This window comes from Ochotona princeps, chromosome 11 (genome assembly GCF_030435755.1).
Source record: "Ochotona princeps isolate mOchPri1 chromosome 11, mOchPri1.hap1, whole genome shotgun sequence".
In the NCBI taxonomy this organism is placed as follows: Eukaryota; Metazoa; Chordata; class Mammalia; order Lagomorpha; family Ochotonidae; genus Ochotona; species Ochotona princeps.
The window spans coordinates 57,838,651-57,858,870 of record NC_080842.1 but is presented as its reverse complement, the minus strand read 5'-3'; the positions used below and the strand labels follow the sequence as shown (position 1 = coordinate 57,858,870).

At 40.5% G+C, this 20,220-nt stretch overlaps 1 protein-coding gene across 6 annotated transcripts in view; it reads left to right on the top strand.

Moving 5' to 3' along the window:
* RBPJ (recombination signal binding protein for immunoglobulin kappa J region) overlaps positions 1-20,220 on the top strand; it is an 85,568-nt gene that overhangs the window by 21,508 nt on the left and 43,840 nt on the right. For 2 of the 6 annotated variants that reach the window (XM_058670246.1, XM_058670247.1), the window contains exon 2: positions 9,945-10,127. The exons of 2 other annotated variants lie outside the window; for them this stretch is intronic. In XM_058670246.1, coding sequence (XP_058526229.1) covers positions 10,111-10,127 — 17 coding nt within the window. In that variant the 5' untranslated portion in view covers positions 9,945-10,110. Of the gene's footprint in view, positions 1-557; positions 609-9,944; positions 10,128-20,220 lie in introns of those variants that run through there. 2 more of the 6 variants (XM_058670245.1, XM_058670244.1) reach the window with 2 other exon arrangements.

The following is a 20,220-nucleotide window of genomic DNA, read 5'->3' as shown; positions in this document are numbered from 1 at the left end:
TTTCTTCCATTAGAAATTTTAAAAAAACCGTGTAAGCTGGGAATCTGCTTATGTACTAGCAATGTGTACTTATGATTTTATTTTATTTTTGTTTATATTTATAATTTAAAAATAAGTAACTTTAGATGCTAATAAATTGTAAGGTATATTTATAGTTTTAAGTAGCAAGAAATACATTCTTTTTAAAAATATTTTTTATTTATGTGAAAGGTGGAATTGGAAGGAGAGACAGAGAGAGAAGGATACTTAACATCTGGTTGACTTCAGCAAGGCTTGGCTTGGCTGGACAAGGCCAGGGGCCCAGAACTCCAGATCATTAGGCCATTGTCTGCTGTCTGCCCTGGAGCACCTGCAGGAAGCTGAATTGGAAGCTGGCACATTGACGCAGAATGTGGTGTTCCAAGCAGCGGCTGGTGATAGCAGCTTTAACACACATTCATTATATTCTCTGAAAAATTAGATTTCATCATACTACTGCAGTACATTTCATCTGCTGTAAAAAATAAACATACTATTAATTGAGTGGTTTATAAACAACAGAAACTTATTTCTTACAGTTTTGGAGACTGGGAAGGCAGAGATCAAGGCTCCAGCAGGTGCAGTATCTGGTGAGAGTCATCTTTCTAGCTCACGGATGATGCCTTTTTCTTACTTTCTCTCATGTGGTGGGAGAGGGGTCGGGCTTTCTCTATCTCCAGAAGTGCACTAATCCTGCTTGAGAGCTCACCCCCCCCCCCCCCATGCCTGAATCATCTTCTAAAGCTTACTACTTCCCCTTCTCCCATACTGTCACCTCGGGGCTAAAGATTTCAGTGAATGAATTTTCAGGGCAGGCTTTGTGGGTACAGGGGTTAAGCCACTTCTTGCTACATCTGCCATCTGTATCAGAATGCCAGTTTGAGTCACAGCTACTCTGCTTCCAATCCAGTTTTCTGCTAATGCATCCTGGGAGACAGCAGTTGATGGCTTAAGTGTTTGGGCCCCTGCCTCCCGTTTGGGAGTCCTGGACGGAGTTCATGGCGTTTGGCTTTCACCTGGCTCAACCATGGCAGTTGTGGGCATTGGGGAGTAAGTCAGCAGATGAAAGATTTCTCTTATTTTTCTTCTGCCTTTCAAGTAGACAGAAAAAAAATATATACATTAAAACAAAACAAGGTAGGGAAAACCAACCATGACATTATAAGAGGACATGGATACTGAAGGTTCATAGGTTATGTTTGTCTGATGCATACACAAGTCTGTCATGATGTCTTGTATATTGGCACAAACTGTGAGTTCTGCAGTGTTGTGCAGTAGAAGTGATAAGACTTAGGGAACAAGAGATTGAGGCAAGCTACTCACAGCCAAGATGATCTGGTCTGTTTACTAACACAACAACATCCCTAATGAGAGAAGGGTGGCATTCATAGCATATATTACAGTCTTTAAAAAAGAATTATTAATTAATTTATTTGAAATGTAGAATTAGAGAGGGAAAGTCAGATCTTCCAACTTGTTGTTCACTCCCCAGTAGGCTGCAGTGACTTAATCCATATGTGACAATGCCGGTCCCAGTCTCGAGTCTTGAACTACGTTCCTAGAGTTGTCTGGTCCCCAAAGGTCACTGCTTCTAAGAGTGTTTTCATGAAACTAAAATCCAATCTAATGTGTAGCTTTGTTTTTTTTTTTTTAATGCAAGAGACTGTCTGTTTCATCTGCACAATTCAGCACAAAGAGTAACGATAGCTGAACCCACTAAATTGGCTAGTGCTTAACAACCAAAAAGGCACTTCTGTAGAGATTGAGCTCTTTTGCATAAACTCTTCATCTGTTGCTAAGGACTTTTTTTTTAATTGTGGAAAGTTTGTTTCCAGGTACTTACAAATATTAATATGCAGAGACAAATGGTCTATAAGGTAACATGACTTGATTTTATGCCAAGGTCATCCTTCTAATGCCAGTTACCTATCTATCCAAAGGGATGCAGAACAGAAAAGCCTACAAAAACAGGCTGCTTTGTCTTGTTAAATGCATGCATGGCATGCAAGGGAGTAGCAGTTTTGGAAGGCCACAAAGACCAAGCTTTGCATTCTGGTTCTGCCACTTAAATGCTACTCTGTGTAAGGTGCCTGATGTTTTTAAAGTCTCAGATCTATAAAATGAAATTAGTTACTATGCCCATCCATAGGGTTCTTAGTAGATAACTGTTATTAATACATTTGAAGCATTTAGACACTCCTTATGTATATCCAGTGCACTAATAATACATGTCAGTTCCTGGTGGCAGTTATTGATAATTCGCAGTGTTTCGAGCATGAGGTAGTACGTGCCACCACCAACGAATGTGTTCAGCAGGTGTCAAGCACCAGCATCCTGTATGTTCACCAGTTCATGTCCTGGCTGCTCCATTTCCCATCCAGCTCCCTGCTTAGGGCCCAGGAAAACAGTGGAGGATGACACAAGTCATTGAGACCCTGTACCCATATGAGAGACCCCCAAGAAGCTTCTGTCTCCTGGCTTCGGATTGACACAGCTTCAGCTATTGCAGCCATTTGTGGAGTAAACCAGTGAATAGAAGATCTCTCTATCTCTCCTCTCTGTAATCTGCCTTTCCAGTAGAAATAAATAAATCATACTTAAAAAATATAAAATATTTACTAGCAGTCAGGATTTTGTTTTGCCATCAAGTATGGATCACAAAGGAAGCATTACAAAGTGAAATCAATGGAAAATTTGTGTTTTCATTTCTAGCAAGGATTTTTACACAAAAACTGATCAAGTAATCAGAATATACAGAAGCAGTAATTGTGTTTATTAGGCTCAGGGTAAAGAGAGGGTATAAACAGGTCTTTTTCCTTAGGATTCAGTAGAGTTGAACGTAAGGCCTTTGAAAGGTTGGGTTTTGGTTTTGCCTAACCCTAGCCCTACTTTGCTTTTGACATGTAGTAGGTTTTGAGGTTTACAGTGTTTCAGCTCAGTTTTCATGGAGCCAAGTAAACTGAAACTGAGCGCCATGTATAACTTGTTATCAGTCCTGCTTACTTGGTTTGATGTTGCCTTACTGATGCTGTTTCCTACACAGCAGATTTTATTCAGGAAACAGTTTATGGAAGTCTGTTGTAGGCAAGAACTTTGAACAACCTGGATTAAATAAAATTTTGTTAAGTGAAGACAGTATGGTCCTTGATTGTGCCTGATGGCATGTCTGGGCCCTCATAGCTAAGCACAGTGGAGGGGAGAGTACAGGTTAGCTCCCCCGTAGATGCGTTTTGTAGGGGACACAGCAGAGAAACCAGGTAAGTAGCGCAAGCCGAGACAATCAGGAAGGCTTCCTGAAGGATTGTTTTCTTCCTCGTCTGTGCTTTTAAACTTTTTAATTTGCTAGAGGAAGAGGAATTCTGGAAATGTGGGGGCAGGATATTTTGACAAAAATACCAGGTACTGACTCTGTCCTTTGCACTCTTGTCAGTGAGGGTGTGGTTCTTGTTGTTGGAGTTTGTTCCAAAACCACGAGTGCCCAGTACTTGTAAAGTCTCCTTTAAGTGGGAACAAAGAATGCCGGTGGGCAGGTAAGCGTTGTTCTAAAGGAAAAGCATTAGACTGAAGAGGCATTAATGTTGAAATCTATGAGACTCATTGGCTCAGAATGGGAACGGTTAGGTTGATGTGACTGTGTGGGTGTGGAGATGGTACCCCTTAAGAAGATAGCAAGGGGGAGGGTGTGGGGAGGGGTGGGGAGAATCCCAGTACCTATGAAACTGTATCACATAATACAATGTAATTAAGGAGAAAAAAAAAGATAGGAAAATTGGAGGAGAGACAGACTTACAATAAAGCAAAGGGCAGTTTTAGGAAGTTTATCAAGATATAAGGAGACACCAAGTTACTATGCTCTGTTTGTCCTTTTTCATTAGGTATTTGCAGGTTTTTAAAATTGTTCACTTTCATGGCATGAAATGCATACATTGCTGTTTGGCCCTCACTTCTGTCAGTCTCCAGGGTTTTTTAGTTCCCTGAACTGAAAATCCACATCAGTTATGCAGTTAATTCCCCATTCCTCCCCCTGCCCCAAGTTCTTGGTACCATCATTCTTTCTGTATTAATTTGAATGTGTACTTTATATAAGTGGGGTTTATGAATCAATATTGTCTTTTGCTTTACATAAAATATAGATGACACAGGTTGTAAAATTAAAATGTTAAAATTCTTAGAATACCTATTCAATGAATACTTTTTTCCTCATTAACAAGGGCTAGGTAGATTGCCTTGGCTTGTTATGACTCCCTAAGCTTTATAGAAATTTCTGGTAAACTGCAGTAAACTCAACATGCTATAAAGCTTGACATATCCAGTGTGCTTGGTCCAGAAACTAACTTCTGGAACTCTCACTATAACCAGCTTCTGCCTGTAGCTTTCCAGCTGATTTAGTACTAATTTGCGCTTTAGGCTACTTAGGGTAGAAAATCTGGGAGTCTCCATTGCCCTCTCCTCCCACAGTACAAGTGTACTATGGAATCTTGTTTGTTTGTTCATGTATTGACTGAAAGGGAAGAACAGATTTTTTTCATCCATTGAATTTCCAAATGGCTACAACAGACAGGACTGGACCTGCCAAAGACAGGAGCTTGGAACTCCATCCAGGTTGCCACGTAGGGGTCCCAAGTACTTGGACCATCATCCCCTGCTTCCCCAGACATGTTAATAGGGAGCTGGAGCAGTTTTGACTTGAACTAATATGGGATGCCAGTGAAACAGGTGGTGGCTCAACCCAGTACCAACACCTAGAGTTATGGTTGGGAAGGCTGAGAGTCACTTTCAGTCTACTGGCTCACTCCCCAGTGCCTACAACAGCTAGGGTTAGGTTAGGCTAGGCCAGGCCAGGATGAAGCTAGGAACCAGTGAATGCATGCTGGTTTCCCACATGGGTGGCAGGAACCCAGATAGTTGGGCCATCATCTGCTATGTCCCAGCCACCTTAGCAGGAAGCTGGATTGGACATGGGGAGTAACAGGTGGGGATATCCCAAGTGGTGGCTTAACCAAGAGTGCTCCAGTGTCACATAGAATACATTTTTAATGTGTTTGGAGGAATAAATGCTGTTGTTAATTATAATTATAAATTTCATAATGATAACGTAATCCTTAAAATATAACTCTCCAAATTAACTTCATAAATGGAAAATTGGCTCAAGCATTGAAGCCACCATCTCCTACTTGACAAGGTACGTTATCAGGAAGCTGGGTGGAAAGGAAGCAGAGGAGCCAGGACCTCAACTGTACTGTAGCATGGAATGCCAGCTTGCCAGTGACAGCTGCTCCCCTCAATACCTAATAATTTTGCCACCAAAAGATTACATAGTTTGGTGTCTTAATTTCTGTGCTGAACATTTGTAGAATCAGTTATGCATAACTGCTGTTTATTGAAGCTATTTTAAAAGCAATTTTATTTTTTTAAAAAAAGTTCCCCCCCCCTTTTTTTTTAAAGATCTATTTAGTTTTATTGGAAAGGCAGATTTTATGGAGAAAAGGAGAAAGAGAAAGATCTTTCATTTGCTGGTTTACTCCCCAAATGATTGCAATGGCTGGAGCTGAGTTAATCTGAAGCCAAGAACCTGGAGCTTCTTCCAGTGTACCCTGCAGGTGCAGGGGCCCAAGGCTCTAGGCCATCCTCTGCTTTCCCAGGTTATAAACAAGGAGCTGGATGGGAAGTGGAACAGCCAGGACATTGTTGCTCATACGGGATGCTGGCACTTGGAGACAGGGGATTAGACAATTGAGCCAATATGCCGCCCCAACCATTTAAGTTTCTTATAAATGTTTTTGAACTTTCAAGTGCTGTGTTTCCACAGGAATATTTGTTTTAGCTGTCAAAAATGCTGTCATTGTTTTTGAATCAGTTGTGTCATTCACTTAACTTAAGAAATGTTGGCATAGTAGTTTGCTTTATCTCCTGGAATTGATTTTGAAATAGAATGTAGGTGGTTGTTTCCATTCAAATATTGAATTTTAAGAAAATTTTCTGTCCGTAATTGCCGGGGCCAGGGGCAGGTAGGGTGGGGAATACCAGTATTTTCTGTTTTTAGTTTAATAATATTTGGAAGCATTGATAAGAGCTGGCCATCTGCATTCTTTTAATTTTTGTTAATTACTGACAACCTGCATGAATTAGCTTGTCTCAGCTAATAGGTTATTTCTTTTCCCATGAGAGTAAGCACTGTTAGTAATCTGTGCAACAAAATCAAATTGGGAAAAATTGACAGCATGCTTTCTTTAAGGAAGTATGTTTTATGAACTAACATTTATGTTTATAATTATCATGGTTTAAGTCAACCTTCAAAAATTATCAAGTATATGACTTCATTAGAAAACTAGATTTTATTTAAAGTAACTGATTTAATTTGTGACTAAATATGGTTCTGATTCTTCTGATTCTTTAGTGACTTTGGTAAGTATAGTAAGTATAGAGTATACAATATATAAGTATACTTATAGTAAGTTTAGCTAGTATAGATTTTCTTTCTAAAACAACGTCATTAGATTTTGTGTGCAAAATAGTTACATAGTTAGATTATTGCTTACCCAGCCAGCTTGAAAAGAAAAATGTACATGTTGAATAGAGCAGTGTGAATGTGGGTTTCATTATTTTTAGAGTGTTTGATCATTTTTATTTATTTGAGAGGCAGTATGTGTGTGCATAAGGGCACATGAGAGTGAGAATGGGAGATGCTGAAATTGTCCGTCTCCTGGTTCACCTCCAAATGCCCATAACAGCCAGGGCTTAGCTGGTGCCCACCTGGATCTCCCACGTGAGTGGCAGGGACTTGGATCTTCTTTCTCTTTCTCTTTCTCTTTCTCTTTCTCTTTCTCTTTCTCTTTCTCTTTCTCTTTCTCTTTCTCTTTGTCTTTCTCTTTCTTTTCTCTTCTCTTCTCTAGATGTGTTTATTTTTATTGGAAGGGCAGATCCATCATCTATGGCGTCCCAGAAGCAATAGCAGAGAACTGGATGAGAAGCAGAGTGTAGACGGTGCTTGAGGCCAGGCCCTCTGGCCTGTGGGCATCTCAAGTGGCAATTTCCTTTACCTGTTGCGCTAAGGTGCCTGCCTCAAGTGTGAGTTTTAGATCTTTCTTACCACTGTCGTTCTCTTATGTGTGTTGTTTTACTGAAATCTCTCTAAGCCTCAGTCTCTTCACCTGTGGAAGGAGGTACATCAGGATGAAATAAAATACCAAAAAATACTAGCACAGTACATGGCTTTCTGTTTAACCCATGTTAGCAGAACTGCTTCCCCTGATTTGCTACTGCAATTCCTGCTAGAAAACACATTGTTTTCCTTTGATTTCATAAATATATTTTCTTGAGTCAGTCACTTGAGCACAGAGTCAGATTTCTCCTGTGAAAAATGGGGTTCTGAAAATTAAATGAAGTAGTCATGGCTTCAGACCCCAGGCCTTTATTCCTTGGTTTCTATTGCAGCTGTATCTCATGTCCCAGTGGTTAATGTTTCTTTGCAAGTGAGGGAGGAATTGTATTTTAGGAGTGCACATTTTTTGAGAAAAGCAGAATCTGGGAAATACTGATGTTTTTTCAGGAGAGAAACAGATGGTGGGAATGGGGGAGAGATATTCCACCCTTCCACTTGCTGGTTCACTCCCCAGGTGGCTGTTATGGCCAGAGCTTAGCTGATTGGAAGCTGGGAGCCAGGAACCTGTTTCCCGTCTCCCATAGGTGTGCAGGAGTCCATGGAATTAGACGTCTTCTGCTTTCCCAGGCTGCAGACGGGGAGCTGGATAGGAACTAGAGCAGCTGGGACAAGAACCCGTATCCATATGGGATGCTGGTGCTGTGCCACGCGCTGGCCCAGGCCATAGGTTCACTTCCTCCTTAGTATGTGCTTTTTATCTAGCCCTTGAAAGCCATTGTCTTTCATTCCTTGTTGTCTGTCAGCTTTCGAATAGGCTGTTTCACATGCCTGGAGTCTAACAGACCCTTTGTGTCCTTCTCTTGGAAGCCCTTTAATGGCATTCAAAAATTTTCTGATCAGTTTTCTTAAAGTGAATTTAGTTGCTTTATATTCATTATGATGTATCTGATTAGTTACTGGTTTCATTTGCTTTGTGTAGGAGGTTTCTTGTAATTACACAGTGGCAGACTTTCAGTGAAAGCAATCTGAATTTTTTTAAAAAATTATTAATTTTTATTGGAAAGGCAGATTTACAGAGAGGAGAGACAGATCTTCTATCCGCTGGTTCACTCCCCAAGTAACCGCAACAGCTGGAGTTGAGCCAATCTGAAGCCAGCAGCCAGGAGCTTCTTTCGGGTCTCTTACATGGGTGCAGGGTCCCAAGGCTTTGGGCTAGCCTTGACTACTTTCCCAGGCCACAGGAAGGGAGCTAGCTGGGAAGTGGAACAGCTGGGACAGGAACTGATGCCCACATGGGATCCTGGTGGTTGCAAGGCAAGGAATTGGCCACTGAGTTATTGTGCCTAGCCCAAGCAACCTGAATTCTTAGACTAAAATGTGATACATGCCCCTGTTTCTTTGCAATAAATGTTTTATGTAAGAAAGTGGGATGACATTATCCATACCTACAGTGTTAGGGTACACGTAAATAGCAGAATGATGGAGTTATGACTGTTTATGAAGGACTACTTTGCCATAATAATATGGGGGAAATCAGTAGGGGAGGGATTTGGGGAAGGCAGAAAGGATGTTCCAGAGTTTATGGAACTGCATTATAAAGTAATAATTAAAAGAAAAAGTGGGCTGGGATGAAGAACCAGGACAGACACTTCTAAGATTAATCACAGAGCCTCAGTGAGACTTGGTGGTTCACTATTCTGTAGAAGGAAAAAATCCTTCCGCTCTCACACCAAAACAACACAGGTGCAAGCTTTCGGTTGTAGAGTGAACACCTTCTGAATGTCCTCTAGTTCCATTTGGGTCTGATTCTTCCCTACCTGGAGACAGCATCTGTCCCACAGATGGAGGACTTGGCCTCCTGGGGTCTGTTCTTTTCCCTGTCAGCTCCCAGGCAGGTGGTTTTCCCTGTAGTTCTGCTAGATGGGTTGTAAGTGGACATTCCTTAATTAGCACATGAAATTTTTGAAAACACATTTATTCGTTTTATCAAATATTACAAAAGCGTATTTATGAGCTTAAGATGAAGAGATGGGTATGGCAAGATGAGGGGCAAACAGTATGCCTTCCACCTGTAAGTGCGCTCTAAACCTGGTCCCTTTCTCTGGAGTCTTTGGTGGTCTGTTTAGCCTCTAACCGCTTTCTCCTCCAGGAGTAGGGCTGAATGTCCTAATCGTATCCATCCTTCCAGTGACAGTCCCAGTTGCAAAACTATTTAGGGGCTACCTGTCACAGCCAGCTCATTAGCATACAAAAAGCCATTTACTCCCTTGAAGGAAGGAGCTGTATGCCAGGAAATTGGGACAAAGACCAAATACCTACTTTACAGCATCAGAACCTATGTTCATTTATATGCATCTCATTAACATAAGTACCTGCCAGAAACTCTCCTTTTCATTTAATGACTTGCATGCAATTAAATGATTGAGGCTTGTAAATAACCAGGAAGCCCATTGTTTAAAGGAACTCCTGGCCTGTTGACCCCTTTCCTTGTGGGTGATTGCCAGCTCTCACTCGGCACTGAATAGAAGAGTGGCCATTAAGAGGAGGAGCTGGCAGCTATCTGGCAAGCCCTCAGGCTTTTGGGGTGTGTGTGTGTGTGTGTTTTAAAGAAATATTTGGGGCAAAGCAGTTCGTGGTCTTCCCTAGAGAGAGAATCCTAAAACAAGCTGTCAGTCTGACCACTGATTTGTGTGTCCCCTGGATGATGGCATTAAGTGTGTCCCGGAGCAGGATAGCAGCAGCTTCTTTGTTTCTCGGTTAACACAGTGCACTAGCCTTTAACAAATCACCACTTAAGTCCTTATTTTTTGTTTTTGTTTTTAAGTCTTTGAAATTATGAGACTATCATTGAAATGGAAGCATGGTAGTTCTTCGCAACCATTATGATCTCAAAAGGAAAAGAGAATGATACAGATACACTGGCTGAGGTGTTTTGAGGTGCACCGAAGTGTTCCAGGCTGGGACTTTCCTTAACATGTTCTTGAAGTACCATGGCGTGGATTAAAAGGTATGCTCCAGAAATCTCCCAGTGACTCCAAAGTCTGGGACAGAAAGAACACTTATAATTTCTGTGTTTGATATTGCATATTTTAAGATGTCTAATATTTAGATTGCAGGTGTAGCTGTGGATTTATGGAAATGTTTTTGTTTAAAAATCACAAGCTGTGTAAGTGAATTTTTCTTTGAGATAAGGTTGTAGGCAATATGGATAGATATTTTTCCTGAGCTTTTGGTAGTGATGAACTATGCTTGATTTCACCCAGTAGTTTAGGGATTATTCACGTTGGTCTGTAATTATTTCTCTGGTTTACATCATAGGCTAGTTCTTTGCAGGGCTGTCATTTCATGGCAACCTGAACAAGAAACAGAAGAAAATAGGAGAAGATACCAGCTGTGGCTTTTCTCTTTTTTAAAGATTTATTTACTAATTTGTTTGAAAGAGTTACAGAAAAAGAGAAAGAGTCAGATCTTCCATCTGCTGGTTCTTTCTCTGGAGGACCACAGTAGGCGGGGCCAGGCCTAACCAGGAGCCAGGAGCTTCTAGGTCCCCGCAGGAGTGGCCGGGGCCTAAGCACTTGGGCCGTTTTCTGCTACTGTTTTTTCAGGCCATTAGCAGGGTACTGGATTGAAAGTTTAGCAGCTGGGACACCTATATGTGATGTCAGCATTGCAATCAGTGGCCTTGCCTTCAATGCCACAGTACCCCCAAGATGTAACTTTTGAGTGGCACTAGTGAGGCTGTCAAATTAAGTACAGTGCTCTTGCATCCTGTCTCATTTATCAGCTCATAGATCAGTAGTTTTCACAGAGCCAATAGTAGGTCATTCTGAAATCACAAATTGCCATCTTTTTTCCTCTAATCAAGTGAAACAAAACAACAGAATTGAAATGTACCACTTAATGTAGTTTTGTAAAACTTGTTTGAAGAGTATACATGCATGCTGGAATGCAGTACTGGAATACTTTAAGTCTAGAGTGGTGATCACCTGGGAAGCCAAATGAAATTCAGTCTTAGGAATCTCAAGTTTCCAAACTGACTTCATCCCCAAAAGCTTTCAGATTTGCATTTTAGAAAAATCAACAATCCTTATCTATGGTACAGGGAATAATTAATTATCTATGACACATTGCTTTTTGTTTCTGCTGTTTTGTGATAATGTGTTTTGTTTGCCCTCATTGTTGTAGTTTATGCTCATTTTGGATGAATATGACCATGCAGTAAAAATAAAACAATTTATGGTGTAAACTCACTACTTTTTTATTATTTGTATTTGTTTTTGTTCATTTAACAGGTATTCTGTTAATTCAGAAGGAAAATACAGAATTAACATTGCAAAAATTCACTATAAATCATATGTATTACAAATGCTTATGTAGTCACATCTTCATGTTAAAAGATTTTTTCTGTGAGATTGATAACATTAAGATTTTTATTTTTTCTTGGGTAAAGTGCCTGTGCCTACTGCACAGAGCTTCAGGTAAATATTTTAATATAAATCTTGAAAGAAGGGCAAGATCAACATATCTTCTATGTTTGGTGGTTTTTTTTTTCCCCAAAAAGCAGTTTATTCCTCTAGAAAATAGTAAGAGGTTGAAGATTTCTGGTAAATTGTTTCATAGCAGTGGGACTTGTACATTAGTTTTCTACGCTTGAGAACTGAAAAAATAAAAAATAAAGGAATTCTTTGCCAAAAGAGTAAGACGTAATATAATAGGCACAATTTATCCCCCTCTGCAAGTTCTTCAAAATTGAGTTGAAGTACAAAGTTCCTCCTCTGGATTGGGGCTCCTGTACTCTTAGAAATCATGTTTTAAAATGACGGGTGATAAGGTGGCGATCTGTCCGTCAGCGGGTTTACTGACCTGGGGATGACTGGCTTAGTGCAGATGTGTGCACATGTACAGTATGTGGATTAAGAATATGGAATAATTGAATTTTTTCTATTTCCCAAAATATACTGCATCTGATTTTATTCCCCTGGCACTACTCCACTTCTACCCGTCTTCTGCATTACTCAGTTCTCCCTATTTTCAATACCTATTTTTTACCACTGTTAAAAAGATTGAATCTTTCTCCTGTCATCTTTAGACACCTTTATGTTACTTTATGCCATAAGGAACATTGAGATCTCGTTTTGTGCATTTGTTTCTGTAAAACTGTATCCCTTTTCTTTGGTTATCATTATGCATGAGTGTGGTTTGGAAGGAAGCTGAACTTCATTCCATTTAGTTGGCCCTGGAACCGAGGTCAGTGTTAGTTGCAGCACCTAAGCCCCACATTCTGGATTTAAGAACATTAAGTTATTTCCTTCTCTAGATAGGATTCTAGGATGCTCTTAGTTATTGGAACTGAGTCGCAATCACCCTCGAAGAATGATAAGCTATGAGACTAAAGGTGTTTTAGATTCTGGATGTGACGAAGCTGTAAACATATGCTAAGCAAATGGCAGTATTCTTGACATTAGACATACTTTCTCTGCTGCAGCTTATCACTTTGAACAATAGTTCTGATTTGGATTTCTGTGGAGTTGGGATATTTTTAAAGGTACTTCAGAAACTTCAAGAAATGGTCTGGTGTTATGGTGGTGTTGGGTAAAACTGCTGCCTATAGCACCAATAGCCCGTATGGGTGCCAGTTTGAGCCTCAGCTACTCCACTTTCAGTCCAGCTTCCTGCCAGTTAATGGCCTGGGAAAAGCAGAAGAGGCCCTAGTATCTGGGCTCCCACCACCACAGGAGAGACAGTATGAAATTCTTTGCTCCTGACTTTAGCTTGGCTCGTCTCTGGCTATTGTAATCATCTAGGACGTAAGCCAACAGCTGGAAGAGCTCTTTGTCTCTCCCTGTCTCTCAGTAACTGCCTTTCCACATAAATAAAATAAAATCGTGAAAAACTCCTCAAGGGAAGTGGAATTTTTAAAATGTTTATTATGATGCAATTGATTTTGAAATTCATATATACTTTTTTTTTTTTAAGAGAGAGATGCAGATTTATTCCTCAAATGTCTACAGTAAAGTCAAGGAACCCAGAACTCTCATCTGGGTCTCTCATGTGAATATCAGTAGTCCAAGGACTTGGAACACATTTTGCTTTGCTGGATGCACTCATAGAGACCTGGATCATAAGCAGGGCAGTCACGACTCAAGCTGGTGCTCCAGAATGGGATGTGGGTGGTGACTTAACTGTACTCTAATGCCGGCTCCCCAGTACTCAAGCACTTACTCATAATCTATCAAGTTATGAACCTAATCAAAAAGCGAGCTTCACTATGTCAGTGCCTATCAGGAAGGTCGGGGTATCTGCTCCTTTTGGAAAGCAGAATGAAGGCAATTTATCTTGCATCACTGAATAGCTCAAGAGCAATATGAGGGAAATATATAGAGCAGGAATTGCCTTCTTTCTTCAAAATGCCTTATTTGTTGCCTAAATGAGGGTAGGGGGACCTTATCAGTCATGCTGTTCTTTTCCCCTGACCCCAGTAAGAAGTTTTATTTTGTTGATTTGGGTGTTCCTTACACCTGCAACAGTGAATTGTGGTAGCAGATGAAGGAAGAACCAGATTTTTAAGATACGCATCTGTCCTGTTATGGCCTAGCAGGTCACATTTGTTTACCAGACTGTTAATGTATGAATGGAGAAAATGGCTGAATGTGTAAGAAAGTATTTGAGATGATCGGTGTGTCTGCACATGTGCCAGTAGTGCTCTCTTGTGAGTTGAAGGTCGCCAAGTCCCAAGGCTTAGCACACCTGAGTATGTTACTATGCCAACATGTACCAAGCACTTTTGGGTTTCCCTCTCTGGCTCATCAAGTTACTAGAATTCACATTCCTGTTTTATAAATGTGAACATTGAAGCTCTAGAATAACTATGAAAAGGGCTGAAGTGGGTTTTGTTGGGAATAGGAATAGGGGAGGTTAAGAAAACCAGGACTTGCGGGCTCAAAAGTTGGAAATGGTGAATATTCAAATATGAAGTTATTTATGGGAACGAATGATTGTGACCCTTGTTTATATTAATAATAATATACAGTATATAATACAGTAGAAAAGCTGTATGTTTCACTAAAACATTACCATATTTGGGGTTACCCAGATTTGGCACATCAGGAGGTGGACAACTGCCCTTTTATTGCCATTAGATTCTCCATTACTCTTACTTCTCCACTTGGTAACCTGGCATTCCCTCAGTCTTTTTCCTCTTCTGTTTTCATATCTTCCCTTCACCCAGCTTCTTTTTCTCCCTCTTCCTCCCTATCACACATGCATTTTGTGCAAACAAAAGGATTTACTCTGTTTTCTGCCTGAAGCAAGTAATAGTGTGCATGTTGAATAAAATCAACTTTTGAGTCACAGAACTAGACAGGTGAATGAGAAATAAGCTGATCACCAAAGGTCAGTTGGGATAAGGTATGAAAATAGCATGGAATGTAAGAGATTACCCAGAAGTGAAGAGAGGCAACAGGTGGTATTTTTATTTCGTAACAGTAGACTTGTTGAATAGTGGGCAGACTTGTAGGGTTAATTCTTGAGGAATACTAAAAGCAAACCATGTTGTTGCTGAATGTCTTAGTCTGTTTTGTGCTGTGACAACAGACTCCCACGCCATGGGCAAGTTAGAGCAGAGTTCTGGAGGTGGAGCCATGGAAGACTGAGGGAGCACACCTGGTGAGGGCCTCCTTGCCGCATCGCAGCATGATAGGTGCTGTCAGGGGAAGGAAGAGAGGGCCCAAAGCATTCTTCAGAAATGTTTATTTTCATCCCTTATGAAAAGTTAGCTCATTCATGACCTGCACACTTTCTATTAGATCCCAGCACTGTGGCATGGAGGGTTAAATCTCCAACTCATGAGCTTTGGGAGACACGTTAAAATCATAGCAGCAGATGAGAACAAAACTGTTAACAGAATGCCTGTTCTTCAACATTGATTTACATTGAAAGGTTCAAGCCTATACTTAAGATTGTTTTCAGTCTTAAATTTTCCTTTATACTTTATACTTTAACATTTTAAAGCATAGAAAGCTAATTCTAACCACATCATTATTATTGACTTAACCTTGTACATATTAGATTATTATTATTAATATAAAGAACTGCTTGGTGAAATTTCTAAAGACCTGCGTATGGTGTGTGCCAGTTGTCTTACTGGTTGTAGACTCAGCTTCACATGAAGGAATATATAATGTATATTGACAGCTTTACTTAGATCTTTAAAAATATCTTTAACAATTACTTGATTTATATAGAAGTCATACTTAGAGCAGCAGGGATGGGCAGGATCGCCTATCTGCTTGTTCTCCCTAAATGCCAGCAGCACCTGGAGCTCTGCCAGGAGACTGGAACAGTCGAGGCCTGGGGACCTCGGCACTTCTGCTGTCACTGCTGCTGTTAGGGTGTGCGTTAGCAGGAAGTGGGAATCAAACCCAGGCCTTCCAGTATATGCCGGCACTGTAACCACTGTGCCAAACACTAAACCCTTCATTTAGACTTTGATGCCACCGCTTCATAAAACCTGTTGTAACTGTGCACTGTCATTCTTCGAAAGTGCCAGCATACTTTGTTAAGCACAGTGCTGCTGGCTGAGCAAGTAACAGCAGTGACTCATAGCATTGTGTCTTTGTGGGGCATTGATAAGTGAAGTAGTTTTCTTGGAGATGAAGTAAGTCATTTTAGCTGTTTGGACTTGGAAAACAGTTCCCTTTCCTCCTTGTCATAAGATGTGTGAAGTAGGTATCAATTTGTTCATTATAAAAGTTAGCTTATTAGACATTTCAGATCAGCTTTTTCATAAACAGTGTAACTCAAAATAGTTGATCTAAAATTACAGTTTAAGAACCATAGTTCTATTGCTTTTGGTTTTTGTTGCCAGTTCCCCTTACCCCTTTTAAGATAACTTCTTATTAGTGTGTTTGCTTTAGTGAGCAACTGCCTTGCACAGACTTGTATTTGTAAATTTGGTGCTAACATCAGATGCATTTGAACCAACTTGAATGTGCATAATACAAATAAATAACTTTGACGCATTTCTGTAATGTGTTTGTCTACCACTTGAAGATATGTAAAATTGACCAGAGCAAAAATTATACCCTAAAATATCCACTTTCCGTTTCTAATTTAGTTTGCAAATAGGCTACCGTTTTCTTTAAGAACTAAGTAATCTTAGAATTTGACTCACCGTTAGTTTATCACAGTTTTCCCATTTAATTAACCCTGTAACATTGTTTTACATTTTCTCATTGGATTAATACATTTGATGCTGAGAAATTGTTGTAGGTTATGCGATTTTCCTGAAATAAGTTTTTTGTTTGTTTAATGGAGAAAGTGAAAGGGTGTTATCAATAAATTATGCCAAAAATTCTGGGAAGGCTAGGAAGGTAATGTGGTTTATCAGCTGAAGTATGGCTTTTCCTGTTTTTATGTATGTGGGGCTTGGTATCTTCAGGTTCAGTGTGATAAATATGTAATAGAAGTAGCAGAAAGCCTTTACTTGTTACTGCCTGAACTTCAGCTTTTCCTGTTAAGCCTGAGGTTTAAATAAGAGTGAGCACATAGCTATTCTCAGCTCCAGGTGGAAGTGGCCATGAGAGTCTCATCCGCCCTGAGGGGATTAAGGAATGAAGGTAGAAGCTCCATGGCTTGCCAGTGGGCTGGTTGTGGGAGGTGAGTTAAGGGAGAAGTCAGGAAGAGCTGGTGCTAGAAGCTGGAGATGAGTCACTGGCTTTAGGGGGCATGCATGTGCAATTGATGGGGAAACAAGAAGAATGAAGTGGCCGCAGTGGAGCTCATCCTCAAAATCTATTGTATTTTCTAATTAAACAAATTAGTTTAAAGGCAGTTAGCCAGGCATTTAATTAGAAATTAGTAAATGAACTGTCACATAGCAGCTTTGTAATTTGCATAATGTAAACTTGTAATGCTGCCCTTCCCTGCCCCTCCCAAATAAGCCAGGTAAATATGTAGCATGAATGACCCCAACTGTGATAAGTCAAGTCTGCTGGAGGCCTGTGTTCCCTGTCCAAGGTACAGCACCCAGATATCCTCCATCCATGCATGCCCTTCTGCGACTGACTCCTTTGGAGTCCTGTAGCTGTGTCCCATTGTGAGGCTTGATTGAGCACATCCTAGGTGCTACACCTGCTCTTTTGATCCTAGCAGTACAGGAAGGCCTAAGGCCAGGTTAGCGGCAAAGATACACTTTGGCAGAAAGCCATTCTTCAAGCTTTGGATTGTGGTTAAGACCGCTTCTTCAGAGTGGTTTTTGGCTTTGCCACAAATGTAATTTTGATCCTTTTAACATGACATGCGATAACAGAAAGCTGTATTGCAATCTAAAAGAAATATATTGTTTATATGTTAATACTCAGGTAAAAAGGCATTTCCTTATTCATGCAATGATGTTATATAGAATGCTTTTGTAAATTTTTTCTTCCCTTTTGTGAATGTAAGAATTTTGATTCTCATTTTATTTTAGTTCATTAACTTTTTTCTTTGAACTCATATAGGCTATCTGCGGTACATTATTTTATGTTTTTCAAAAGATATTTATTGATTTGAAAGGCACAGTGACAGAGAGAGCAATAGAGACAGAGAGAGCTTCCATTTACTGACTCATTCTCCTGACACCCCTGGCTGGGCCAGGCTGAAGCTGGGAGCCTAACTCCCATTTGGGTCTCCCACATGGTTGGCAGGGGCTCAAGTACTTGGGCTATCTTCTGTTGCCTTTCCATGTGCATTGACACAGGGAGTTGCATCAGAAGTGGAGCAGCCAGGACTGGAATGGGCAGATGTTCTAATATGGGGTGCTTGGATCACAAGTCACCACTCACCCTGCTTGCCACAGCACTGGACCCAGGACATGCTCCTTTGAACCAACCAAATTTCTTATAAATATGAGTCTTTGTCTTTCCTTTTTGCATTAGGTCTCATTTTGGCGGTCCCCTCCTTAAGTTTTTTTGGTCTTTAAAAGGCAAATAATAAGGTGATTGCACTACTGAATCAAGAAGACAGATGTTTCTCTTCTTACGGTGGGATTATGTTGTGAAAGTTCATTGTAAATCAGAGGTATCTCCAGTGAAAAATTCATTTAGTACACCCAATCCAGTGAGCATCAAAGCTCAGCAGCACAGCACTGTGTGTAATACAGGGTGCTGCCCCATGGTGCCCCATGGATTGCCCCAAAGGCTCAGGAGAATATCTTACCACATATTACTTGCCCGGGAAAAGATGAAAATTCAAAGTATGTTATCTACTGAGTGGTTGTCATTTATGCATTTTTGTAAAGTCATAAAAATGTGTATCAGGCATATCTGTATAGTTTATGAAATTGTCCAATCAGTTTGAAAGAGGTTGGGTTGATAGTGTTTCTGCATGATTCCTGCCAACTGAGAAAAGAGAATGCAAAAGATTGTTCTAATCAGCAGGGTGTTTTCTATTCAGAAGTCATAGTCCTTTTTTATTCAGAAAACATCTCCTTTATAGAGCTCTGACTGACCCTGTCAACACAAAGTCAGGAAAGCCTCGCAGTCCTCACTGCACCTGTAATACAGGATCCTCGTGCAGGGGAAGTGCAGGAGGGAGCACTTTGGGAAAACACTATTGAATTATGACATACATGTACTGTACACACACAGGTATCCACATTTGTGTATGTATACAGTAGACAAGGCCTGAGTACTGCCACAGATATATGTAGATCTCCTGAATTTTATGTATTTTCAGTTTTAGAAAAGATTTCTTTGTTTTTGAATAGTTAAGGCAACATTTACTGTTTATCTTTTATAAAGAAAAATTGATTTATTTAAAAGGCAGAGTTGCAGAGAGGAAAGAGGGATAGGGAACGAGAATGAGAGCAAGTCCAAAAAGGAAAGAGATCTTTCATATGTTGGTTCGCTCCCCAAATGGCTGCAGTAGCTGGAGCTGGGCTGGTCCGAAGCAGGAGCCACTTCCAGGTCTCCCACAGAGATGCAGGGGCTGAAGTACTTGGACTATCCTCCACTACTTTTTTATATGCATTCACGGGGAACTGAATTGGAAGTGGTGCAACCAGGGCTCAAACTGGTGTCCTATGGGATGCCAGCATTGCAGGCAGTGGATTTAGCTGGTATGCCCCAAACCAACTCCACTCTTTAGTGACTGAAGGGTTGGGAAAGTAATGAAAAAAGAAAATGTTGTGTTGACTGTCCGATAGAAGCTAACCAAATCCCTGCTGTATCATACAAATATTTAGGCTCAGTTGGTGCACTCTTACATTCATATCCAGTTACTCTTCATAGTTTACATCCAGAATTGAACTGTAGTTGAATTGTGTACTAATGCACATTATGTAGAAAATTGTGACATTCTGAATTGGATTTACCATTGTGTGAACCCTGGGCAAGCAGTTTTTGAGCCAGTTCCCTGGTGCCTCATGAAGTTCATACTGTACCTGTCTGGTAAGATTAATGTCCCAGGTGAGATTCTCTTGCCACAGCCTGCCATCCCCTTGCTTCTGCTACAGGACATTCCCTCTGAATAGGGACTGAAGGGTTTACTGAGTGCTGTATTTTCCAAGTATCTAGGAGATTAGCCAATACATAAGGCATATGAATATTATACGATGAAGAAAAGAAAAAGAAGGTGACAATCTGAGATAACTATTATTTATTTTACTATCCTTCCTCCCTTCTCTTCATCTCAGTTTTTTGTTTTTAAAGATTTATTTATTTTTATTGGAAAGTCAGATATACAGAGGAGGAGAGACAGAGAGAAAGATCTTCTGCTTCCATCCACTGAGATTCACTCTCCAAGCAGCCTCGATGGCCGGAGCTCAGCCAATCTGAAGCCAGGAGCCTCTTCTGGGTCTCCCACTTGGTTGCAGGGTCCCAAGGTCTTGGACTGTCCTCTATTGCTTTCCCAGGCCGCAAGCAAGGAGCTGGATGGGAAGCAGGATCGCAGGGATTAGAAGTGGCAACCAAATGGGATCCTGGCACGTTCAAAGCGTGTATTTTAGCCACTAGTCCCCCACACCGGGCCCTATTCATCTCAGTTTTAGGTAAAATAGGTAAAGGAAACAATTTTTTTAAATTTTTTTAAATCAGCAAAGAAACATTCAGCATGTTTTCTGT